Source organism: Strix aluco, chromosome Z (assembly GCF_031877795.1).
Source record: "Strix aluco isolate bStrAlu1 chromosome Z, bStrAlu1.hap1, whole genome shotgun sequence".
NCBI classification, from domain to species: Eukaryota; Metazoa; Chordata; class Aves; order Strigiformes; family Strigidae; genus Strix; species Strix aluco.
Window position 1 is genome coordinate 16,157,381 of NC_133971.1, and position 24,500 is coordinate 16,181,880.

At 39.4% G+C, this 24,500-nt stretch overlaps 2 protein-coding genes across 7 annotated transcripts in view; one reads left to right on the forward strand and one right to left on the reverse strand.

The window, feature by feature from the left end:
* Window positions 1-24,500, reverse strand: part of IQGAP2 (IQ motif containing GTPase activating protein 2) — a 131,866-nt gene that overhangs the window by 15,174 nt on the left and 92,192 nt on the right. For all 6 annotated transcript variants that reach the window (XM_074812123.1, XM_074812126.1, XM_074812127.1 and 3 more), the window contains 13 exons: window positions 16,150-16,240; window positions 10,300-10,461; window positions 8,936-9,078; window positions 7,781-7,951; window positions 6,132-6,215; window positions 5,364-5,435; window positions 5,145-5,214; window positions 4,611-4,819; window positions 3,737-3,886; window positions 2,810-2,973; window positions 1,944-2,168; window positions 1,193-1,333; window positions 780-864 (listed from right to left, as the gene is read on the reverse strand). In XM_074812123.1, coding sequence (XP_074668224.1) covers window positions 780-864; window positions 1,193-1,333; window positions 1,944-2,168; window positions 2,810-2,973; window positions 3,737-3,886; window positions 4,611-4,819; window positions 5,145-5,214; window positions 5,364-5,435; window positions 6,132-6,215; window positions 7,781-7,951; window positions 8,936-9,078; window positions 10,300-10,461; window positions 16,150-16,240 — 1,767 coding nt within the window. The remainder of the gene's footprint in view (window positions 1-779; window positions 865-1,192; window positions 1,334-1,943; window positions 2,169-2,809; window positions 2,974-3,736; window positions 3,887-4,610; window positions 4,820-5,144; window positions 5,215-5,363; window positions 5,436-6,131; window positions 6,216-7,780; window positions 7,952-8,935; window positions 9,079-10,299; window positions 10,462-16,149; window positions 16,241-24,500) is intronic.
* Window positions 17,817-22,550, forward strand: F2RL2 (coagulation factor II thrombin receptor like 2). Its single transcript, XM_074812129.1, has 3 exons — window positions 17,817-17,840; window positions 18,280-18,465; window positions 20,159-22,550. The coding sequence occupies exons 2-3, from the start codon at window positions 18,408-18,410 to the stop codon at window positions 21,244-21,246; spliced, it is 1,146 nt and encodes a 381-aa protein (XP_074668230.1). The 5' UTR covers window positions 17,817-17,840; window positions 18,280-18,407; the 3' UTR covers window positions 21,247-22,550.

Genomic DNA, 24,500 nt, shown 5'->3' on the forward strand with positions numbered 1-24,500 from the left:
TCTAAAAAGACTGAACAGTATCTTTTCGAAAAATAGGGAAATGAATACCTTGTAATTTTAGAACCATTTCATTAAACGCTAATGAAAACATCTTTATTGAAGTACAAATATTTCTAACTTGAGAGACCTGTCAGTGTTTCAGCTCGAAGGTTCATGGAGCAATTCTCTTAAGAATCCTGAAGAGGTACCATGGCTGTGGTAGGTTAGTGATGGCCAGTGCGCTGGTACCATACTTATCACTCACATTTTACTCTTCAGTCTGTACAAATGTCATTCCTACAACTTTTACAAGCATCTTAAGTGTAATGTAATGATCTACTTGCAATTCTTTAGAACACTTCCTTATTGTATTTAAATTACAATATTAATGCAATTTAAAAAACCACATTATTTTAAAATATGTTAACAACTTTTGGGGGGGGGATGTGTTCATGGTGGAAATGAAGACCACGGTGTTCTCTATGAAAGGATTTGCTGGTAGTGAGGACTGTAGTACAAAACCTAAATCCAAGATGATTCAGCTAAACTCCAATCTCCTAAGAACAGTTACTATCCAAACCAGGTTGAGCACTGTCTTCCATAAGAATTGCTGAGCACCCAGGTTGTGGCAACAGAGTTCCCTTCTCCTCCCCTTCCACCACCCTTTTGCAAATCAAGAAGTGCCAAATTCCTTTGGTCAATGCTGGTGTTCTCAGTTCCTTAGACTGCTTACTGCCAATAAAAAAAACCCTTTGGCATTAAAAGAATAAGCTGCTGGCAGTTTGTCCTCAGAAGCCTACCTTTAATAGTTCATCTTCTGTTGCACCTGGAAATTTCTCATGGAGTGAGCTCTTCAGAACTTTGGCTATGTATCTCATTCCATAACTACATGTAGAACAGATGAAAAGGAAAAGCATTGGAAAGACTTAGACAAAACATGGAAAAAAAAAATCATTCTAGTCATCCAGGATATTGGCTTTTCCCCATGCCACTTAAAACACAAAACAAGACAATAATAGAAAATACAAAAAGGTTCAACTCAGGGAGATATTCACGAGGCTGCTAAAACTGAGTAGAAGTGGAGAAACCACTCCCTCTACTGGGGAAGTAATTAGAGAGGCATATGTCACAAGCCATGTAATTTGAAAGGATCTCCATCACTGAGTTTCAAACGAAGCTTCACTGTGCACATGAGAGTTAACTCAGCACTTACGGCATCATATTGAGAGAAGAGAATATGGACGTGAGAACTTTGTCAGTTACTGCTCGCAAACTCTGAATTGATGATTCCAGTTTACTGACCACTTCTGTGTGTGTTAATGCTTGTTCTGTGGTTACATCATATGGCAATTTGCTGCAAAGCAAACAGATATTAAACGAGGCTAAATGTATTTGAGAATAAAATACTTTTTTTTTCTCTCATAAGGGCCATCAGTAAACAGGAAAAAGATTCAGACCAATACAGCTGAAGTTGGCTAAGTAATGAAAGTCTCAGATGCATTAACTTCCTTTTTTGGAAGGGGGCAGTTTGTTTAGGTGGGGGTGCACATGCTATCAGGTACTGTCCCTTAATTACAAAAGGGGAATCCTAATTTAAGGCATGCATCTCCACATCTCAGTCCCAGCATAGCTCCTCAAGAGCCTAGGACTACTAACATGCTGTTATAAAACCTGTATGGAAAAAGGCTATAAATTTTTCCATGGCATAGTCTACTACACCTGTAAAGATCAAGTAATTGGCTTGTGAAGTTCATGACCAGGAAAGTGATCCCTTTGTTGTTCAGAGCAGGTTAAAGTACCTGTTTTTTCTAGCACCTCTCCCCAAAAACTCTCACTTTGCTGCAGGAAGATGGGGAAGGGATGCATGGGTACAAGTGCAATTTGTCAGAGTAGGAAAGGGCAAGCAGAAGGGAGGGATCCCTCAAGTATTTAAATGGTACAATACATCCAGCTTCCTCACTCACCTGGCCTCACCGGTCTGCATTTCTAGCTGGTTTACCCATGATTTGTACACATCAACAGGACTAGTGTTGATTATGAGGGACTTGTCCTCCATGATCTCCTTCACCACTGGGGCCAGGAGCTGGCGTAGAGTGTTCTGTCCACGAGCACCTCGATTGAAGCTGACAACCATCTTAATGACAGTGGGGTTTCCAGTAACGATATCCTGTATCTGGTCTACTTTAGAGCTGTAGCAAGAACAGAAGAGTCCTCAGATCTGACTTATGGTATGCAGTTATCCATGTTTTCAAAACCCACACTTCTTAAATTATCCTATTTCTATGTTGAAACTTGTTTATACAGTTTATTTCTTAGGCTTTCATATAAAACAAGATTATAGAAACTACTGCTTATGCATTATGTGTTACAATAATGTCCCTGGAACATAGCATAGTCAGTGGCACCTAATATATATCCTGATTCAGGCCCAAATACCTGTTCAGTAAATACTTGTTAAGGGCATAAGATTTTATTGTTTCAGGATAAGCCACCATTTTCCACTTACTGAACATACATTTACATAGAGAAAGAAAAGACTTTCTCCATCCTTAAATACACAAGCACAAAAGCAAGGAACCCTAGTGTCTCCTTTTTTCCAAGTGATTTTTTCATAAAAAAATATTGACCACCATATTTTTTTTTTTTCTGAATTGGAAATAGCTTGAGTTAATGAATAAGTTACCCTGAAAATAAACTTCTCTAATAACAAAAATATGTATATAATTTTACAGCAGTTTAAAGATTAACCATCAAAATCTTTTAGGTATGAAGTATTCATTGAACTGTTTGCAACAAAAATTAGCTAAAGTCTTCTTGTGAGTGCACATACTGTATCTCCTCTTCTAAAGCCGTTTTGAAGAGTTTGAGAAGTAGATACTCTTCTCGTTGATTGGAGGCATAGTTGTATAGAGTGAAGATGACTGTATCCATAAACTTGGTTGATTTGTTTTGTGGCATTTGGAAAATCAGCTTCGCCAGATACGTGGGATTAGTCTATGAAACAAACAAATGAATTGAATACTATTGTCCAGGACAAATTACCCCCACCTGGGGGACAGCTCTCTACATTTCTGTTAACACCAAAAGCATTTATGTTGAATCCTGTATATGTCACTTTTCCACCATGGCTTTACTTTTTTCCAAATCCTAATGCATAAGAAACACTGGATACCGCACAATTAGATATCTGTGAGCAGCAACAGTAAGGATTTTATCTGTAGTCTCCAAACAGTACCTCTGTGCATCAGGTCTATGTATCTGATGACAATGACAGTTTAACAAGCGACAATGGCTATCTACCAAGACGACATTGCATAACTACATGTCCACTTAAGTATTAGAGGGTGTCTGTCCTGGAAAGATCTAAAATTCTTCTAGAAAAACTTCAATGGGATGAGATAAAAAGAGCATAAGAACAGATGCATTATATGAACTTCCTTTCCATCACATATAATGCATGGTAATAATGACAGTAATTTACGTGGACTAAAAGATACATGGAAGAAAATATTTCTCAGTATGGACTGAAGTTATTCTCAAGAAAAAAAAAGATATTTCTTGCACAGTGTAAAGACAGCAAGGATTTTCTCAATTGCAGGAAATATTGGAAGTTGATCATAGTATTTGCTGCAGTCTGCATACTACTTTGGAAATATTTTCATAAGCACTACTACAACCACTAAAACAGAACAAACAATGTATTTTTAGTTTTTATTCAGCAATTTGCTGCCGTGTTAATTTTTACACTAAGATTTACCTGCAAAAGGTAGAATAAATTTTGATACGCCTCCAGTTTTTTTCTTCTCTCTTTACTCAAACCTTTGATACCCTGTTTGTCAACCATAACCATCTCTTCCAGCTGACTTTTGCTCTTTTTGTTAAGTTTCTTATTGTGCAGTACCACATCCTGCAGACAGATGATCAAAAGTCTAGATTATATATCCACAAAAAAAGGCAAATTGGAAAAAATAACATTTTCCCAGCCATGTTAAATGCAATATTCCTCCAAGGGCCTTTATGAGCAACGTCATATATTTGCTGCTCTATTTACTAACCAGTCTTTTGGACATCTTTATCTTGTCACCCGTATGGCTTGACAATAATGATTATGTGGGAAACTTGTTCTCATGTACAGACTCATTCATCATTTAGTTTACAATGAACAAGCTCTCAAATATGATCAGAAATCGACTCCATTCTACCACAGAAAAGATGCTTAAAATCTGCCAAGCAATTAGCATAACAAAACGAAGAATGACATTTAGTAGCAAACTGACATACCACTCAGGGCAACAGAACAACCTCAACCACGAGGTATTTCAACAAGATTACTTAAGCCATGCAAAAAAACCACTTAATTTACCAGAAATATTTTAACTAACTGAGGGTGACCAAGCACTGGCACAGGTTGTTCGGAGAGACTGTGGAGTCTCCACCCTTGGAGATATTCAAAGGCATGGTCTTGGGCAACCTGCTCTGGGTGGCCCTGCTTGAGCAGGGGGTTGGGCCAAATGACCTCCAGAGGTCCCTTCCAGCCTCAGTCATGCTGTGATTGTGTAATCCTGAGCTCCTTCAACACATGGAATTGCTTAGTGCATGCTACCAAGAGAGTCTGAACAGAGCCTGCTGACCTGAAGAGTGATTCTGTTTTTCACCAGCAGTCCAATCTTTATATCCATTAAGTTCAAGTCCTTCTCCAGCTGTTGATTGGATCGAATTTTTGTAACCACTTCTTCCCTCAACCTTGTTACTTCCAGTTCTTCTTGAAAGTCTAAATCACTTTGGTCCAAGAGGTAGGCAAATTTGCGCAGGACAGTCAAAGGTGGATTTTCAGCACCAACTATAGGTGAAGTAAATAGTCTTGTTAGTTGACATAATACTGAACACCCCTAAAACCCCCAGAAAACTGATCACTGAGCAGAAAATTTTGGAACTGTAGAGAGAAGTTTATGCCAGTTAGAGCAATATTTTTTTATACTGAGTAAGTACAACTATCCAAAATAGTTTCAGATGTAAAACAATAGGTTTACAAACACTTGCACCTGACTTTTGAAGGGGAATAGGAGACTGAGAAATCACATGTGAAAGTTTAAACAAAAAAAAAAAAGCTGAACACAGTAGCATGCTTCTCCCCAAATATACAACACTCAACTGTTACCACTTACTTAGTGTTCTGTAGTCCTCCCTGGCTTTGTTTGCTCTGAGAAATGCTTGTATCTTCACAATTTCATCATTCTGGATTAGGCAAAAGAATCTAGTTATATTTCTGCTCAGAAACACACTGCAGAACCTGCACCCTCTTTCCTGAGATTCCCAAAACTGCCCACACAGTCATATTACCCTTTTTTAATGCTTCATGTTCAGAATGGAGAAAAAGGACTTACGTGATCCTTAAAGTATTGCAGTCGTTTCCTGTAAGCTCTCTTTGCTAGCCACATTTTTACCCATGACTGAATCTGAAAATTAAATAAAATTAACTGGAAACTTAACAGACACTGCACAAACTGTTTTGTGTGTGTGTGTTAATCTTGCTTCTGACAGTCCTCTTCTGCAGGCATACTGTTTCATGCTCGGGGCCATAGATGACTGTACCACTGGGCTCCTACGGTCCAGTGACCAGATTAACGGACTTCTACTGAAATAGCAAGTTGAGTTCAAGGCCCTATCACCCATGTGTAGCATTATCTTTGGAAGTAATTCCTATCTTCAAGTCTCAGCTCTCAGTTCTAAACCAGTCTCCTTCAGAGAGAGGAGATCAATATCCCATCTGTGATCTACAACCTGTTCATTACATAGTATTCCATTAGCATCTCAAAAAAGTGAACACTTTTCAGCCACATAGATTTGACAGCTTTTAATGAAATAACACACTGCCAGCTCAAATATTTTCTAATTTAGTATTATGGAAAGGGAAGCATAAGGAAATCTCTATTATGAGCCACTCAAGTTCAGCAAAGCCTGATAGAAGCCAAACACAGAGCTTTCAAGAAGCAATTTATTTAAGCTGTCAATTAAACAATTTTTCAACACCATGCAAGTTTCAGGAGCACAAGTTCCTACAGTTTGTGTACCTAGTCTCCAATTCCCATGCAGTGGAAGACCAAGACAAGGGATAAAGCATACTCAGGCCCCAAAACACAGTGGGATCTTACCTTAACAACTGCAGCAACATTGCCTTGAAGCACTTTTAATCTGTCAACATAGCTTTTCCTTTGTTTGAATCCTTTCCAGTAAGCCTATTTTATAAAAGGCAGGAGATCATTATTAAGAAACTGATATTTATTAAAATCTACATACATACCCTAAAACAATTAACAGTCTTTATCTCATAGAGAAAAACTACCATTGCGGTAAAAAGATAACCAAGGTGTAAGTAAGCTTGCCTCTGTATTTTTTAAGGTGCCCTGATACATTTCATGTTAATTTTGGTCAATCTCAGAACAAACACTTTGTTGTCCAATGCCATGTCCTTCCCTTCCCTAAAGCCATCTTTACGCTTATCACCAGTACACTCACATCCTTTAGCATCCCAGTCACTGGCTTCATCCCACACAGGGAAGACTCTGCCAGCTCTTGCCAATTAACATCCAAAAACCTAGCTGAACCCCCATTGTTCTTGGGCTGGCCTCCTTCCCAAGTCTCTGGTCTTCCAGAATCACTCAGGGTTATCTTGTACCACTGATAATCACCTTTCAATTCCCTCACTTGTCTCTCCCTTTTCTAGCTCAAAAGTAAACTCTTGGCAAAGAGCCCAACAAGAGGAACAGCACAGATACTCTCACCTCCTTTACTGTATTTTCCCTTTCATCTCTATCCAGCCAATGACACCAGCCTTGTCCTCTACTTGTTTTTCACAAGTCATTTCTATTTTAATGTCCATAGAAAAAAAATCAGAGAACACCTTTATTTACCTACATTGTTGCATATTTTTGAACCTGTTCACAGGCCCTGATTTCCTCAAAGAACAGTACAGTCCTTTACTGGGCTCAGACACTGTGCTAGAAAATGAAAAGCCAATCCCAATGACAGCTGCTAGTAGTAAAAGTATTTACCATCATGAATTGTTAAATTAAGTTCCTATGGATTAAAAAAATCAGTTGTACATTTTTCTATTATTTGAGGGGTGGGAGGGGTGGGTGTTAATGAATTGTTTTTCAAGACTGGAATAAATTGCTTCTAACAGGAAGTGGCTATTTCACCACTTAAAGCCAGTGTGCATGCATTTGTCAGTGTTCACACCCTAAGCAGTTTCCTTAATACTCTTTTCAGAGTTCAGTAAACTGAAGACATCCAAGAAATACTGTCAGAGCCCAAAAACACCAGGGCGTCTGCCACTCCCTACCCAGCTATGACTTCATGGAACAGAGGCAAACCACTTCCAAGTGGGGATAGTCTAGAAAGGAATGTAATTCTTAAGTCATGATTTGCCAAGGAATTTTTGCTTCGATACTCAACAAATATCTTCTGATCTTGTACTGTGCATAGTTAGGTGTACCATGCAAAACCTGAACACCTCAGAATACAGCCAGGGCTATGTATATCTGAGCTTCTCCCACTGAAGCAACTTAGACTGCAGGTGGATATGATCCATTCTTTTAAAACTGGATATTTGATATCTAAAAGCACAACTACTTCAATGAGGACAAAACATATTTGCAGATGTAGAAGTCTGAACTGCTGATAATAGAAACAGGGAGAAAGACCTATTTGAGAATTTTTTCAGTGGTAGTAATCAGCCACATCACTTGTCACATGCAGAAAGTTGCCCAAGCCATCTTACCTTCTTGTTCTAGAACAATACCTGTATTTTGATGGCAGATGGTTCCTGGTTTTGAAGGTATGCTTTTCTCTCCTGATAATTTTTTCTGACTAAGAATCCCCTTGCTCGGGCTTGCAGTTCAACAATCAGATTTTCATTAGCAAGCCACAGCTGCTCTCGATTGTAATCTGCTGTAACTTGCCCAACAATGCTCTGTTAAGAGATCATGGAAAAAGGTAATTTAAAAGCAAAAACCAAGCCAAAACCATCCTGGAGTGTGGTCTGTATTCTCTCTATAATCTGTACAGTTTATGTTCATTCTAGCCAAGCCCCTCTGATTTACCCCTAGATTTTAGTCAGTATGAAGAAAGAGCTACTTCGCTACCACTGAATTTTTTATGAGGGGTAACTGAACTCCTTTCAAACCTCAGTTATTCATCTGGGTATGCTATTTTAAGAGAGAGGTCTTTTTATAATTTGGGAGAGTTTAGCATTCCTAATACAAGTTTTTTGTGGAAGTCAGACATCTAGAAATATTAACTGCATCAGGGAGCTCTCTATAGAGAAGCACACTCAAATATTGCTGCAATCAGAATTTTAGGACCTACACTGTGACAAGCTGTTTGTGCAGCTGAGTAAACCTGTAACCTAGATGGGCTGCATCAGAATAAAAAAAACAAATTGCACAGAAGCTTGTGTGATCTACTTTGTTCCAAGTTACTTTTCATGCTAACATAAAACCTCTACAGTAAGGGAGTTTAAGTATCACACTCATTCTATTGACCTTGGAGATGCAAGAATGGTGTTAGATTAGATTTAAACATAAAACAGTGCTTTCACCTGCCCCCAAATACATAATGAAATTCCTTGTCATATACCAATGCAAAGTCCAAACGGTATAAACGGATATGAAAGCAATCAGACTTTCCTCCATCAGCGTCTGTTGGTGGCCATTAAAATGAATGTTGTAACTTCCAGGAAGTCCCTGAATCATTTGTCAGACATCAGACAGGAGGCTGTGCTATGATTATTTGCTTAGGCTTAAGTTGCTGCTATTGTCAGAAGCAGATAATGAACTAAAGTGATCTTCAGTCTCACCCAGCACAGCTTCTTCCCTTCTTATTGCCATGTCTTGCCATCTGTGTCTCCAATGTTTATGATGCATTTGCAACAAAAGCAAATGTTTCAACCACCTACCTGGATTTCTGCACCAGTTAACCATGAAGTTTTTGGTACAACTCCTTCAGGTGCAACACAGGCACTCTCCTCAGTTTCCACATTGTAATAGTAGTCATACTTGTTTTTCATTACAAGTTTAATCCATGGACTTTCATTAGAATCTAAAGGAAATACATACTATTAGTACACATCTGTGCCCTGTTACACTGATAAATCACAGCTCTCCCTACCTATTTCCCATCTCTACATTTGCTGCAAAGCCATTTTACATGTAAACTCACAATATGTCTCATGTCAGTTTGTAGTAAGCATGTTTTCAAAATATTCTATTAGGTGGATCAGGATCATTCTTCTAGAACAAAACAGCTACAAGATTTGTACAGATCCACTGCCAGCTTCTCCAAATCCCAGTGTGCCAACTTTGTTCTTGCTCCTGAAACAGTTTGTGCTACATCTTCCATCATCACTCACATAAGTAGAACTGAGACTGTATTTATTAAAAAAATATTGTTCTTGTCTTCTGTCTGAATGCTGGCCTTATTGGCAAGCTTGGATGGGACATTTCCTATATCCATATTGTCTTGTTTAGTACTTTGGTAAACAATGCCGTATCCTGACAGGCAGGAAAAACCTCATTTCCTCATGGACAGAAAGCCCCAGGGTAAAGCTGATAAGGTCAGTTGTGCAAAATGTCCTCTCAATACTCATGTTGCAGGATGAAACATGCCCATCTACTGTAAGAAAGTGTATTACATTGACAAGAACCCTTTTTTTTTTTTTTTTTTGTTAGCTAATCTTGGCTGCATTAGCTATGACCAGCTTGCAGCTCTAATGTGACAAAACATCCCGTCATCTTGCTGTGGGCAGATTCTAGATCCAGCTTTTGCTGATACCTGCTGCTCTGCCAATGCACAGGGACCATTAATGGGCCATGGAAACTCTGGCAGAGCCTGTCTTGATCTTTGACAGTAACCCATAAGTGTTAAGTGTACAGACTAACCCTTGCCTGCAACTGTCAGCAGGAAAAAAAAAAAAAAACAACCACCAGAGTAATATGGCTTTCTAATGGACTAGTCTATTGACAGACACAGACATGCTGCCCTAAATTCACTCAGAGGCTAGTTTGAGACACTAAAAAGTCTTAGCTAGACTTTGGAAATAGCTAGACTCATTTCTCAGCATGTACTTCACCTGGATGATGTATGCAACAGTTCACATCATGTCAAAAGTACTTGGACAAATATAATATTTTCTCAAAAGATTTAAAATGAGCAACTGTTTTCCTCAGTTTACAGTGATTTTAGGTAGGCCTTCTGTGTTAGTTTTGTAGTGGTCTCAGTGATACAGACACACGGAACTGTCCTATTCAGGAAAGTTTTTACCTTCTCTGATTTTCAGGTTCTTGGCTTCAGAGAGGTTCCTGAAGTAGATTTCTGCACACTCAGAAATGACTCGTAATCCAAACTTGGACTGCAGTATCATCAGGATTGGCTGCGAATCACCTTTCTCCAAGCTCTTGTTAATCATTGAAGTTCCAACAGCCACTAGGATAAAATAATGACATAGAAAATTAAGTGTTTTATACTCTATATACCCACAACTCTAGCCTCCAGCAACTTTAATAATGGACTTCCAAGGCTGGCATACACAGACAGTATGACATACAGAGCAATTCAGTACTTCACCCATTTGCAGCCTCCTTCATGCTTGTAAGGACAAGTATTTCAGAGAACAGCAGGCTTATTAGATAGAAAACATGCCCTCCACCCAGGTAGCCCATGCAGCCACAACACAACCGAGAGCAATCTGAGGGCATAGCTGCTCCCACATCAAGTAACACACCAGAGCAGGTGTTGAGGATGGCAGGTATACCCCCATGCACCCTGCCCTAACAGACAGGCCATCATCTGTTGATCACTTTGGACCAAAGTCTTGCAACACTAACAGCATCCTAGCCAGAATCCTGAAATGACCCTTTCTTGTCCTTACCCCCTGGAAGCTTGTTTAAAGCTGATGCAGCAAATTCATGCCCTTGAGTTTGCCAGAGATGCACCTTTTGCTTCCAGGGCACTGAGAGGTGAATGCTGTGAAGAATGTTCAAACTTTGAGGTTATACAACATTGCCCATACTCTGATTCAGGACTTCCTAAGCATCTTTTGCTTTGTGCAGGTTCCACCATCACCAAAGGCACTTAAAAATGCTTTATACAGTATGTGCTGCTTTAGAAACTGCTGCTCTGTTTTTTTAATGGTATTCTTTCACATCTAAATTCAAGATCCATACACAGAGGAACAAGTGAATAGACATATGACTAGAACATATACATTATGTACTGGCTGAAGTGAACCTGGCTACCTTTGCATCCCACAGCTGTGCTTCACACTGCAGCAACAAACACTTTTCCTTATCTTGTGTATATCCAGATCAATACAAAAAAGATCCCTCCCCACACTCAGTGCTCTGAATCACAGAATCATTCAGGTTGGAAAAGACCCTTGGGATCATCGAGTCCAACCATCAGCCCTACTCTACAAGTTCTCCCCTACACCATATCCCCCTGCATCTCATCTAAACGACCCTTAAACACATCCAGGGATAGTGACTCCACCACCTCCCTGGGCAGCCTATTCCACTGTCTGACCACTCTTTCTGTGAAAAACTTTTTCCTAATGTCCAGTCTGAACCTTCCCTGTTGCAGTTTAAAGCCATTCCCTCTTTTTCTAATGCTAATTACCTGTGAGAAGACACCAGCACCAACCTCTCTACGATGTCCTTTCAGGTAGTTGTAGAGAGTGATGAAGTCTCCCCTCAGCCTTCTCTTCCTCAAACTAAACAGTCCCAGCTCCTTCAATTGCTCCTCACAGGATTTGTTCTCCAGGCCCTTCACCAGCTTCATTGCCCTCCTCTGCACTCGCTCCAGCACCTCGATATCTCTCTCATATTGAGGTGCCCAAAACTGGACACAATACTCCAGGTGTGTCCTCACCAGTGCAGAGTACAGGGGGACTATCACCTCCCTTCTTCTGCTGGTCACACTATTTCTAATACAAGCCAGGATGCCGTTGGCTTTCTTGGCCACCTGGGCACACTGCTGGCTCATGTTCAGCTGCTTGTCAGTTAGAACCCCCAGATCCTTCTCTTCCAGACAGCTCTCCAGCCACACCTCCCCAAGCCTGTAGCGATGCAGGGGGTTGTTGTGGCCCAAGTGCAGGACCTGGCATTTGGCCTTGTTGAAGCTCATCCCGTTGACGTTGGCCCACCAATCCAATCTATCCAAGTCCCTCTGTAGAGCCTCCCTATCCTCATGCAGATCGACACTCCTGCTTAACTTGGTGTCATCTGCAAACTTACTGATGATACACTCTATGTCCTTATCAAGATCATCAATAAAGATGTTGAACAGAAATGGTCCCAACACCGAGCCCTGAGGAACACCACTTGTGACCGGCCGCCAGCTGGATTTAGCTCCATTGACCACCACTCTCTGGGACCGTGCATCCAGCCAGTGCTTGGCCCAGCAGACCGTTTGCTCATCCAGGCCATGGGCAGCTGGTTTTTCTATGAGAATTCTATGGGGAACTGTGTTGAATGCTTTTCAAAAATCCAGGTAGACAATATCCACAGCTTTTCCCTCGTCCAATAGTCAGGTCATCTTGTCATAGAAGGATATCAGGTTTGTCAGGCAGGACCTGCCTTTCATAAACCCATGCTGACTAGGTCTGATCCCCTGGTTGTCCATTATATGACTTTTAATGGCACCCAAGATGACCTGCTCCATGACCTTCCCTGGCACCGAGGTCAGACTGACAGGTCTATAGTTTTCTGAATCCTCCTTTCTGCCTCTCTTGTAGATGGGTGTCACATTTTCCACCCTGCTTACAGGGTAGCAATTACTCCCTCTGCTTACAGAGCTGACCCAAAAGGTACCTACATACGGGAGGCACTGCATGAGACTAAGTTAGCAGGAAAGCATTTCAACAAGAGAAACAGTTTTTCTTTGTGGTTAGTTTGACTGAGGTTGAATGGGTAGCTTTGGCTAGACTGTAACAGATCAATCTCCAAATTCATTGGCAGCCAGCAGAAAAACAAAGCGAATACACAACACCACACCACCACCGTTTGGATTTCTACCAGATAGCATTCTGCTATTTTTCTGTGCTTTGAAACAGATCCCTGCCAAGCATGCACATGCTCCCCATGAGACTGGAGATGACTTTGTACCACAGCTGCGGTATCATGATGCCCAGGCATCTGGCCTTAGCATCAAGGAAGTTGGAAAAACTGGAAAGCCACACATTACCAGCTTACTGCTGCTGGCCCAGGTGGCTCAGCCCTAGTCATACACAATCCCATGTGCCTCATCAACTCTGGTCACCAGTATTTGAATGCTTTTCTTCCTCCTTTTCATCCTATAGTTATGGGTGCTAGAAGCTCTTGTTATAAAGACAAAAGAGCACACAACCTAGCTAAGCATTGTTTCTGTAGGCCTGCTGCCTAGCTTTTTCTCATCATCAGTTATGCATTTGTTTTTTGAAGGAAAATGTAAGAAAAATGTTTAGTAGGGCAAAAACCAATTCAACAGAAATTATTCCTTTCCACTGAAGTGCTAGCAATTATTGCTGCAGCTGTTGCTCTAAAGAAGGGTCATGTGAACACTGTAAAATTATAAGCTAAACAGAGCTTAGCCCTTCCCAGCTGCAAGAGAACTGTGGGCTCCAGTCTGCTCCTGCAGCAGTTGGGTTGCCAGTATCAGATCAACACTGTGAAAGGCTCTTTTCTGCACCCATCCTCCCTTCAAACAGCTATGATATACAAAGATGCAGATGTTTAGTGTGATAAACCTGAACTCTTAACATGGCCAAAGAACTGCTTCTTCCTGTAACGTGGGCTCTCTTATGACAGATCCTGCTTTGACAGATGATCTCGTCCTGCTCAAGACTAAGGTTGGTATTGGTGTCTATTCCTGAAGGCTATACAGCTGATATTTGGCCAATTTCGTTTTGTCCTCCACTTAGATAAGGAATACAGTGGTTGAACCGATTCAAGAAGTGAAGCAAACTGCACAAACACCACAAAGAATTAGGAAGCACACCTGCATTTACTAAACACGTCCTCCTAAATAAAGACACAAGATACAGAGTTCTTTACTGACAGGGAAGACAGTTTGTAAAAGTCTTAAAATTTTAATACTGTAGTATTTAATATCTATATAAGGCATAAAAATTAGTTTGGAAGAGATCAAGACTATTTTAGTACAGTTGTCAGTACCTTCTCTTATTTTACTGTTTATTTTATTGCCATTACTACTATTTCAAAAATACACTTTTTTCTGGCTGAAAAATAAGTCTTTGGCTGCCTTACAAAAGTTTTGGAGTGGGACGTGGGGAGTTCTTTGCCTTTCAAAAAATAGCATCTCTGAGATAGATCAAAATAAAAGCTTGTTTCCAAGTTGTGATCAAGCTGAACTTCAAGTTTAGAGCACAACATGCTAACTTCCTGAGACAGGATGTTTGTTACAGGAAGTATCAGGTTCTGTGCCATGGGGAAATCTTAAATCTCAGTTTTTAGCTGCAAAACCTTAGAGCTCTTCTGAAGAATGTGCTGTGCTGACACTGCTTCCTTTAAACCCAGAGGGCAGAGTACAGGAGATTAGTAGTTATTTCCACAAGCGACTTGTTAAAACAGTTCTACTGATCATACTTGATTGTGGAAAGCTGTGCATTTACTACAAACACAGAATATATGAAAAGATTTTACTACAACAGCTAGCTAGTATGGTATTGGTATATGGATAATGCTGTGCTAATTTCTGCAGGCCAGGTATGAGATATATTCTTAATGCTTTTACACCAGTGGACACAAATGAGAATGTTTTCAAGCTGCTCTTTAGATTTCATTTACATTTGTTTATAAGCTATGCATTTCATTCCCTTCTCTACACTCAAGATGTTTCCTCATGCCTCTGGATGGCATTGATAGGAAGCCATTTTTGTCCACAAAAGAAGATATCAGCACTCCTGAGTACAAGAGCTCTACAAGGCTGGACAATATGCGTTCATCTGACCCTGCCTCAGAAAACACAAGTGAGGTGCTTTTCACTACAGATGTGTGACCTACAAAAATACTTCAAGTGTCTTCAGTGTATCTGACTGTTTAAGTTAAGACTGTATTAATAGAGTAAATCAATTCTAAATTAACAGTAATGCTAAATGCAATGTTTCTGTAACGGCCATAGAAGATTTTGTAATCGCTCTGTTTGTTTTCTTCCACCCACAACCTTCCAAGCACTAGCTATTGATATAGCCTGCCTACAAGTAAACAGGCTGCTGCACTGCACTAACGAAGGCTGAATGCAGCACTGCAGGAATGCACCGACTTCAGCAGTTGTATTCACAAGCTCTTAGGGTGCAAAAGAAGGTGACACTGACTCACCCCAAGCCAAGTCAAGCAGAAGGTGAACCAATACCCAATGCCAAGCTAACAACCTTGATTGCTCTGTGCTGGTCCCAAGCAAGAACGGGTAGGGACGCCACAATTACTTGCCAAAGTTTATTACGTATTATGACTATTTTTCTAGAATTATTATATTCAATCCAAACCTTGACAGAAGGTGTTGACTGCATCCAGTACACAATGCTCTGGCAGGATAAGCCTCAGCATTTTTCCTACAGATTTCCTCCTTTTTACAGATTAGAAGAGCATGCACTTCTCCAAAAAGCATGAGTGATCTTTTTACACTACTTTTAAAGTTAATATAAAATAGAGTTCCTAAATTTTGTTTATTAGCACTTAATAAAAGGCATTATAATGAAATAAGAATAAGCAAAGTTGTAAACACATAAGAATTTGCTCTTACAACATGCATCAAGATTTTAGTCTTATATAAGAGAAATAAGCTCCTGAACAGTATATCCCTTCCCATTCACATAGCTTTCTGTTTCACCTGCTATGTGAAGGTACACTAACACTAGAAATCTTGGTGATGTCAATCTATATAACCAAATCCACTAAATTATTAGCTAAGCCTTAAGGATTACCACTTTAGATATAAACACCACCACCCCTGAAGATCTAAGTCACCCTCATTTCACTATGACAAAGAACATGTATTTGTTTCTTTTGATGTATTTTAAAGGACTGCCACACTTTGAAGTGGAAAAAATAAATAACCAATTTCAGTTTTTCAAAACTAAGAAAAACAGGAGCAATGAGAATGCAGGTTAATGCTTACAGATTGCCACTTCTTTTATATTGTTATTGGCATCATTGATTCCTTTTTGTATTTCATCCAACCACAGAAGTGCTGATTCATCTTGGGATTCCTGGAAAAAGGATAGAGAAAAGCCTTGAAAAAAAAAATGAATTATAACAAAAGTTGTCTGAACATACTGATAGAGCTCCAACATACAAGCTCCTCTTGTGAAGCCCTTGGACACTAAAAAGAATTTGACTGCTTAAAATCAGCAAAAAAACACATTCATATTCTATTTACTGACTTGAATAAGCTCCTGTTCAATTAGAAAGCTCTGAAAGTTTTCATGTGTAGAAGACACCATCCTGCTAAAGATCAATAAACATTTTGAGTGAAGCTAGACACATTTTCATTTCCATGATACATAAGCAAGGTAATCTGAATGTCAAATAAAACCACACATTATCAGACAGGGTTGTGATAGTAGCATAAAGAGCATAAAGCACAAAACTGCAGAAAGTTGGCTTTCTTTCAGAACCCTTTATTTGGAAACAATCAGCATACACACCTTGGCACAAATTACATTAGAAAGTAACAGTGAAAACTGACATAAAGACAGCTCAAGTTTAGTAATGATAATTTAGCTCAGGTGGTGAACATTTCAGGAATTAAGCAGCAGGCAGGTCTCACTCTTCCTACAGGCTGACAGTGCGTGATATCAAACCCAAGTTAAAATAGGTGCATGAAAGTGGGCTCATTATCCTCACTAACCAACCCTGCTTTGGCTGTCCAGGTTCACAGGTAAACCAACACTTCAGGTGAAAAAATAGGGTTTTGGAGCTAAAGTGACATTTAAAATCTAATCCAGTAGGTGGGGGAAAAAATTCATCCTAAAGAGGAAATAGGAGTGCCAGATCTACAGTAGACTAATGATGAGAGAGACTGGAATGTACTTATTTGATAAAGATCTAGAAGTATATACACAGAAATATTTCAGGGGAAAAAAAACACCCGTAAACTCTCTCAGACTAAAGCAGTGTGGACAAAGAACCAGCTTCACAATGAATAGTCCTGGTTTTTTGCTCAGCTCCAGGCCAAAAATCCAATAAATCTGTTATCCACAGAAATTACAAAGAGAAAACTGGTAAAACCCACTAAAGACAGACTCTTCTGTTCGCATCATATATGTAAACAAGGTAGCAGAATATCTAAATAAAATCAAGTAGTATCAGGAAATTGCATGACAGTGGACACACACCACAAGTTTTTCCAACAAGAAAGTCAGGGTTAACATTTGAAAGAGTGTATATTAAATTCCCAAGCTACAGTTGACAATTTTGAAAAAAGGATTGGGAAACTGAAAATAATTCCTTATCTGGTGTCCAGCTTTTACACACTAAATACAAGAACAGACACAAATACTGCTCTGGAGCCAAGAACAGCTTATGCCAAGCCTCACCACTTGCTTGGAAGCCAGATCAAGGCTTTGGCTAATATTGTCTGCTGAAGTAAGTCATTGTTTCTTTTTTGTTTTCTGGGTGTTGGTTTTTTTTTTTTTTTGAATGCCAAATAAAAAAAGCTAGGCAGAGGAAAAGGAAGGGATCAACAAAACAGCAGATGAAAATAGGGGAAAGGTTTTAGAGGTTGCAGGCTGTGGAGGGGTGGGAACTGCCTGAGCAAAGCCAACAGCTGGATCGAAGGAGCACAAACAGCTAACAGTGGGTAGGGAGGTAAGAGGCAAAGCACAGCACAGTTTTCTTAAGGCATGTTTGTATGTGTGGCTTGCTTTCACCTTTGCATTTACTAAACCAAAATCACCACACTCTTCTCCAAGCCTGGCTTCTTCCTTGAGAAGGGTACAGAGTTCAGCAACATTTCATCTGGATCTGTGGATGAGACCCTTGGGGGTTTGCTAAACACACCCTTTCATTTTTCCAGAAATAACATTTTTACCCAAATACCTGTATGTACAAATTCCAGTAGAACCCCCCACATCAGCTTCAGGCTCGTGGTGAATTAGGAGTTAAACTGCTGCTGTAAAGCAATTTTATCTCTGTGTTGGGCAGAGGCTGAAACTGAGTCATGTGTGCATATTTGGATACGTCACACCCTCTTGCTGTAGTAGACAAAGAACAAACTAGCTCCTTACCATAAACCTCATGCCTACAGGATGCTTCTGGAGGACAGATCAATCACTCTTTAGTCCCTTACAAAGGGGAGAAAATCCCCCACAAAACACCTCTTGAAATGAACTAGAGCAGCATCATTGTTTGGCTAGCTGGATTTCACGTACTACAATGAAGATACGGGTTTTCACTGGACTGATCTCTCTTACCTTCAGTATTTTCACAACAGGTGAGTCCTCCTTTCTGTATCTAGTTTATATTTTAGTCAATAACATGGGCTTTTTTACAATGTTGGCACTTTGCCAGTTTAAATAGGTTCCACATGCATCATTACAGAAAACTATACTCTAGGAAGTCTCACTTGAGGCAGATTTTTATTCTTCCATTTCAGTGACACCTTACCTCACCCCCGTTACTTTCTATAAGGAATTTTATTTAAGGGATCTTTCTGTGCTTACTGAAGATGCACCATTTTCCTAGTATTTCTGTAGTGATATGGTAATCCTAAACCTGTAGAGTCTTGTTCTTTCTGCTTTAAAATGTTCAACAGAATTATGACTTCACAGATTGTGATATTAGAAGGGAATGCTTAGATAACCACTGTGACAAAAATAACCAAAGGAAATGATCAAATAATAAGCTCATTTTTTTTCCTCACTAGAATTATAGCAATTTTCAAACCAAGCTCATTTTAAAATGCTATTTTATATATATACACAATATATATGCACGTGCATGTACATATACGTCTTTTAAAGACTTGTCTAAAATTAATTTTCTGTATTAACCATCCAGAAAAATTCCTAAAAGGGATGCAGTCTACTAATTATAATTTCAAAATATTCTACCATAAATGTGCCAGTGAGCACTGATAGAACTGCTTTCCGTATCTCATTCCAACATGGAAGGGTAAAAGAAAAACTCACAGGTTTCCATCCAAATTTCAGTTTGCTTCTGAATTCCAGTTTCAAGATGCATGCTCTAAGCTTTACACTGTCTTTTTGCATTAAACACAGCTAAGAAAATTTTTAAATTACAGAATTAGCTGTTTATTCTTAAAAATCTATTTTGTATCACATGGTTTTAGAAAGTATTTTGAACACATTTATGCCTTATCTGGAAATGTCAATGTCTCTACAAAGTTCTCTGCTAAAGACTGAGGAACAAACATTAATAAAAGTGGCATCACTGGCTTTGACCACATGCTGACAATATTTACTCACTGAAAATTTTCCTGCTGCATGAAGTTTTATTCACTTGCCAACAAATTTGATCTAATACCAAAGAATTTGTTTTCAGTTCTCAAGACTAACTGCCCTTCCTCACATACGAGAAGCTGAAAAGGTCTGGTTTGCTTTAGTCAGAAGCTGAAGAACAACATTAATTTCATATGTGAGACCAAAAAATTGAGTTATTTCAATTTTCTAATTTGTAATTTTCAGCCTGTGTTAGACAAGACAGCACTTTTTGCAACCTTTGCAGTCATGCATTTCATCTATGAAGTGACAAGGATAGTACCACAGTTGCTTTGGAAGTTCTGATCAGACATAGGCCAGGACTGCTGTTTATATGCTGAATTACCAACATTGTTACTACTGGGAAAAACCCCCCTACAGGTGACAAACATTACACAAGTGTCTGATGTTTTTAACCAAAGATGACTGAAACCATGAAAAATGCAGAAAGATCATCTTAACATTAAATTGATGCTAATTTTTAAGGTTGGATGTGAGATAACAAATAAAGATTGTCCTTGAGTATGTTTGATATGAACACCCGAAGCAAAGGAGAATGCCACCAAATCTTTTAAACATTTATTGCTTTTCATATGGAGATGTTTACTTTTCTCCATACCTGAAGGTGAATTACATTGCTAATCCAGTAGTTTGCCCTTTCTAACAATTTTAACTTTTTTTTTTAAGCTTCAGAATTTTCATTGAATGGCTCTGCAATTAAAACAGTGTCTCTTATCAAGACTTTTCGTGGAATTTCAGCAAGAGACTACGATTATATCCCCCCTTATGCTATAGAAGGGGAGACAACGACCATCCATATTAGAGAACACAAATGCTCTTCAAAAAAGTCAAACGACTCTACTTTAACAGAAGTGAACAACACCACAGTGGAGTACCTGACCAGTTCTCTGAGCACCAAGCTAATACCCGCTATCTACCTCAGTGCTGTTTTGTTAGGTGTACCATCTAACGCCATCATTTTGTGGATGTTGCTCTTCAGGATCCGGTCTGTGTGTACTGCCATCCTCTACACAAACTTGGCAGTTTCAGATCTGCTCTTCTGCATCATGCTGCCCTTCAAAATAGCATACCACATCAACGGGAACAACTGGATTTTTGGGGAAATGATGTGTCGAACTACCACTGTGGTGTTTTATGGCAACATGTACTGCTCCATTCTGCTGCTGATGTGCATCAGTGTCAGCCGCTACATGGCCATTGTTCACCCCTTCACCTACAAGAGCCTGCCGAAACGTGCCTATGCCATTGCGGTCTGTGCTACTGTGTGGACCATTGTGTTCTTGTACATGCTCCCACTTTGTATAATGCAACAAAGCTATTATGTGAAACAACTGGATATTTATACCTGTCATGATGTGCACAATGCCTGTGAAACAATATCTTCCTTTCAGTTCTACTACTATGTTTCTTTAGCTATCTTTGGGTTTTTAATACCTCTTGCAACTATCGTTTTCTGCTATGTCTCAATTATACGAACACTCAAAACTCATGAATGGTTTTGGTATGTTAAAGTCAGTCTTTTGATCCTTACCATCTTTGCTATTTGCTTTGTGCCAAGCAATATTATCCTTATTATCCATCACATCAACTATTACTATTACAACACAGATGGGTTGTATTCTTTTTATCTAATCGCTTTATGCCTTAGCAGTTTGAACAGTTGTCTTGATCCTTTCCTTTATTTTCTGATGTCAAAAATTAGAAGTCAATCCAATATCTATCTAACAATGGTTAAAATATCCAGGGAAAAATGAATTTAGTTCTATATTTATGTTATTTTAATTATGATTTTGTGTAGTATTAACCCAGGCAGCAACAAACCTCAGGAGCAACAATTAAACTTAAAAAATTTTGAAGTGTTAAAAACACAGTCTCAGTAAAATTTACTTCCTTCCACACACCACGCAAGGAATATCTTCAGAAATACACCTCGCCAGCTCTATAATTTTATCATGCACATTGCAACATCTGGTGTACCTAGATCCAGGGAAGTGGCTCCACACTTCCATTTCCTTCTGAGAAGATACTTTCATGGCTACAGAGAAGAAACCACAGCCTCTGAACACCAGAAGAAGAATCAGTATCCAAACAGAACTTTTAAGCCCATTCATTATTTCCAAACACTTCAAATTAGCTCTTAGCTCACAATCACTGCAGGAACAGTGATGTGAAAACAAGTTTTTGGCCCAGTAGAAATGGGAACAAATAAAAGCACTTTCTACATACCCAGGAGCTGCCAAGCTCCCTGTCACATAGCCAAGAGCAAATACTGTCCTGGATGTTGGAAATAAAGAGCAAGAGTCCCCACAGGTTCAAGGAGCAGTAAATCTACAGCTGTAGACACAGAGCCTGACACTTCCATGGCAGCATCTCCTATGAGCCTGCTTAACCAGCTTTGCACTGGAGACTTGTTCTTCCACTTCGTCAGCGCCTGAACTCCTCTAGCCCATGAAGGTTGCTGGGAACTAACCCTTATCAGTGTGAATCCAGGCATGTGTTATTCTTGCTTGTTAAGTAAAACAGAGAAGCTATTTTGTAGTATTCTCTGTTTCCACATCCTCACAGGAAATACCTATGCTGTTACAAATACTGAAGCTAGTTATGATTGGTTGTCCACATTAATAAAGCAAAGGGTCAGCTTTTACATTTACAGAAACTCAAAAGCTACATATATACTGAGTGTAAGTTCTACAAAATGAGCTCAGTTGTTGGTGGTTTTGTTTGTAACTGCAGCATGCAAGACACTGATGAGAAAAAAAATGTTTTATATCAGTTTGATAATAGTATTGTAAAAAACTTTACTTAGATAAAATCATTTGTGCTGGAAAATATCTTCAAGGAATTTGCAGCCTGGTAACTCTCCCCTTCTTCAATTTTCTCTGGTTCCTAATTTAAGTTAGTTTTAATCATGTCATTCCCTCAACATGCACAAGAACAGATTTAAGGATAACTTTAAAATAATCCAGATGTTATAAAACTATTGTAAATATAAAAAACGTGAACCTAACTGTAAAACCTGTGTGCCTATCACTCAAAAAATAAAATAACACAGGAACCATTTCAGAGTTTGGCACATCTGTTTAACTTTTTAGGTATCCATAATACACTCCCTAAACACAGGGGTTCTCTTCACTAGGACCTGAATACACTTTGTTTGAACTGGCCTTGAGAACTGTTAGAAGCTGTGGTTTAAGATTACAGGAATAAATAAATTCCAGGTTTGCATTTTCAATTTTCAGCAAGGAACAAGTAGGTGTGATCTGAGATTAAGACCTGTAATGGGAGGTTTGGGTGCAGATTCTACTTCCCCAAATCCACCACAGCTACAGGAATGTGACAGCAGGCTAGTTAGAATAAGCAAGTAGGTTTGACCCATATGTTTTTCCAGATGCTGGGGAACACAGGAAGTTCACAGGGAGACCTATCTGATCCTTCTAAACCAAATACTTCCTTTTACTGCAGCTCACTCTTAAATCATGCTAAATACAACTAAAGGCAGATCTGCTTTATAAACAGGGCTCAGAGAAAGTGGGGAATAGACAGACTTTAGACACCACACTATCTTTTCAATTCTGTTTAGATATTTTTTTTTTTTTAAGAAAAGTTCAATCTAAATCATATATTTACCTAAAAAATAGTGATGTCTGTGTGACTGACCAGCATAGAAAGTAAATCACATTGATGCATCTGAGTACTTTTGGGAGCTCATATAGTACAGTGTCTTGCTCTCTTCCTAAACAGGAACAATGTTTCTGTGTACAGAGATGTTTAAAGTAGTTGTCAAAGGACGGCAAAACCAAAATACCTCAGGAATGAAAAGCCAGTGGAAGTCTCTAGGAACATCACAAATTTTTGAGCAAGAAGACTTCAAAGCGATTGCACAACTTTTGTTCCAAAACTTGGAGACACCCATTTGTTTCCTATCAGTACATTCACACAGGGATATGGGTAGGCACCTTGTTTGTGCCTGGGGAGCACAATGGCAGCTGGTAGAAGCAAGCCAGGGCAAGGCTGCTGTGTGCAGGCACGTGGGTGTGTGTGGGCTGTAGGTCTCTGCCTTGGGGACATCCCAGCTCGCTACACATGCTGAAATGGTCTGGCATGTCCTGAGCCAGCACTGCACAACCACCACCTGCATGGACACTCTCTGGATGCAAATACCAACCCTGGCCCTTCCAGGACAGGTAATTTAGTAGTCAACATGCACTAAACCCTCCCAGCACACATGGAAAGGGAGGAGGCTTTTTAGGATCCAGACCTCAGTGAAACTAGCCCTTATCTGGGAACCCAAGCAAAAAATTGAGATTTGCAAATGCCTTTTGAAAGCTCTGATTGTGGAAACATACTGTTTCACAGCAGGTACCACAGGTAAGGTGGTAAAATAGCTGGAAGATATTTCTATGAGCTGAAGCTCAGGAACTTTCTTCAGCTGACCATATTACTTTGGGAATGCATTATGTGAATTTTAACTGTCTTTTACAAACACTGGACATTTTAAGCGCTGTGCTAATTGCTTTAGCTAATCTTGTGTTCAGTCACATCTTGCAAGCTGTTAGGCTGATCTTTGTTTATGCTTTCCTGAGCTGTGATACTAACCAGAGGGAAGCAGATAGCAATATCCTGCTGAGATAGGTTTAAACTGAAGGCACATACAAGGCAACCAGCTCGTTGTTACATGATAAAACGAGAACAGAAATATGTACAAATCTCCACTATTATAAAACACCAGATTTAAGCAACTGAGTCTCCTCAAAGTACTTCAGAGGTTTGTTAAGGAACACCATGACTCCTTCAGCATGACTGTGACTCCTTTCTGGCAAATACTTTAATTCCTGTCCATATTGTGACTACCTGCCTGACAGTCTAGTAACTAGATCCTTGCACAAATTCATAACTACGTCAGGGTGACTACTGCCTATGTTTTATAATAGCTGCAGCAACCTAGCAGAATTAAAAATAAGCAAGGTTATGTCAAGTTAGTAGTGACATATATGCAGGATATGTCTTA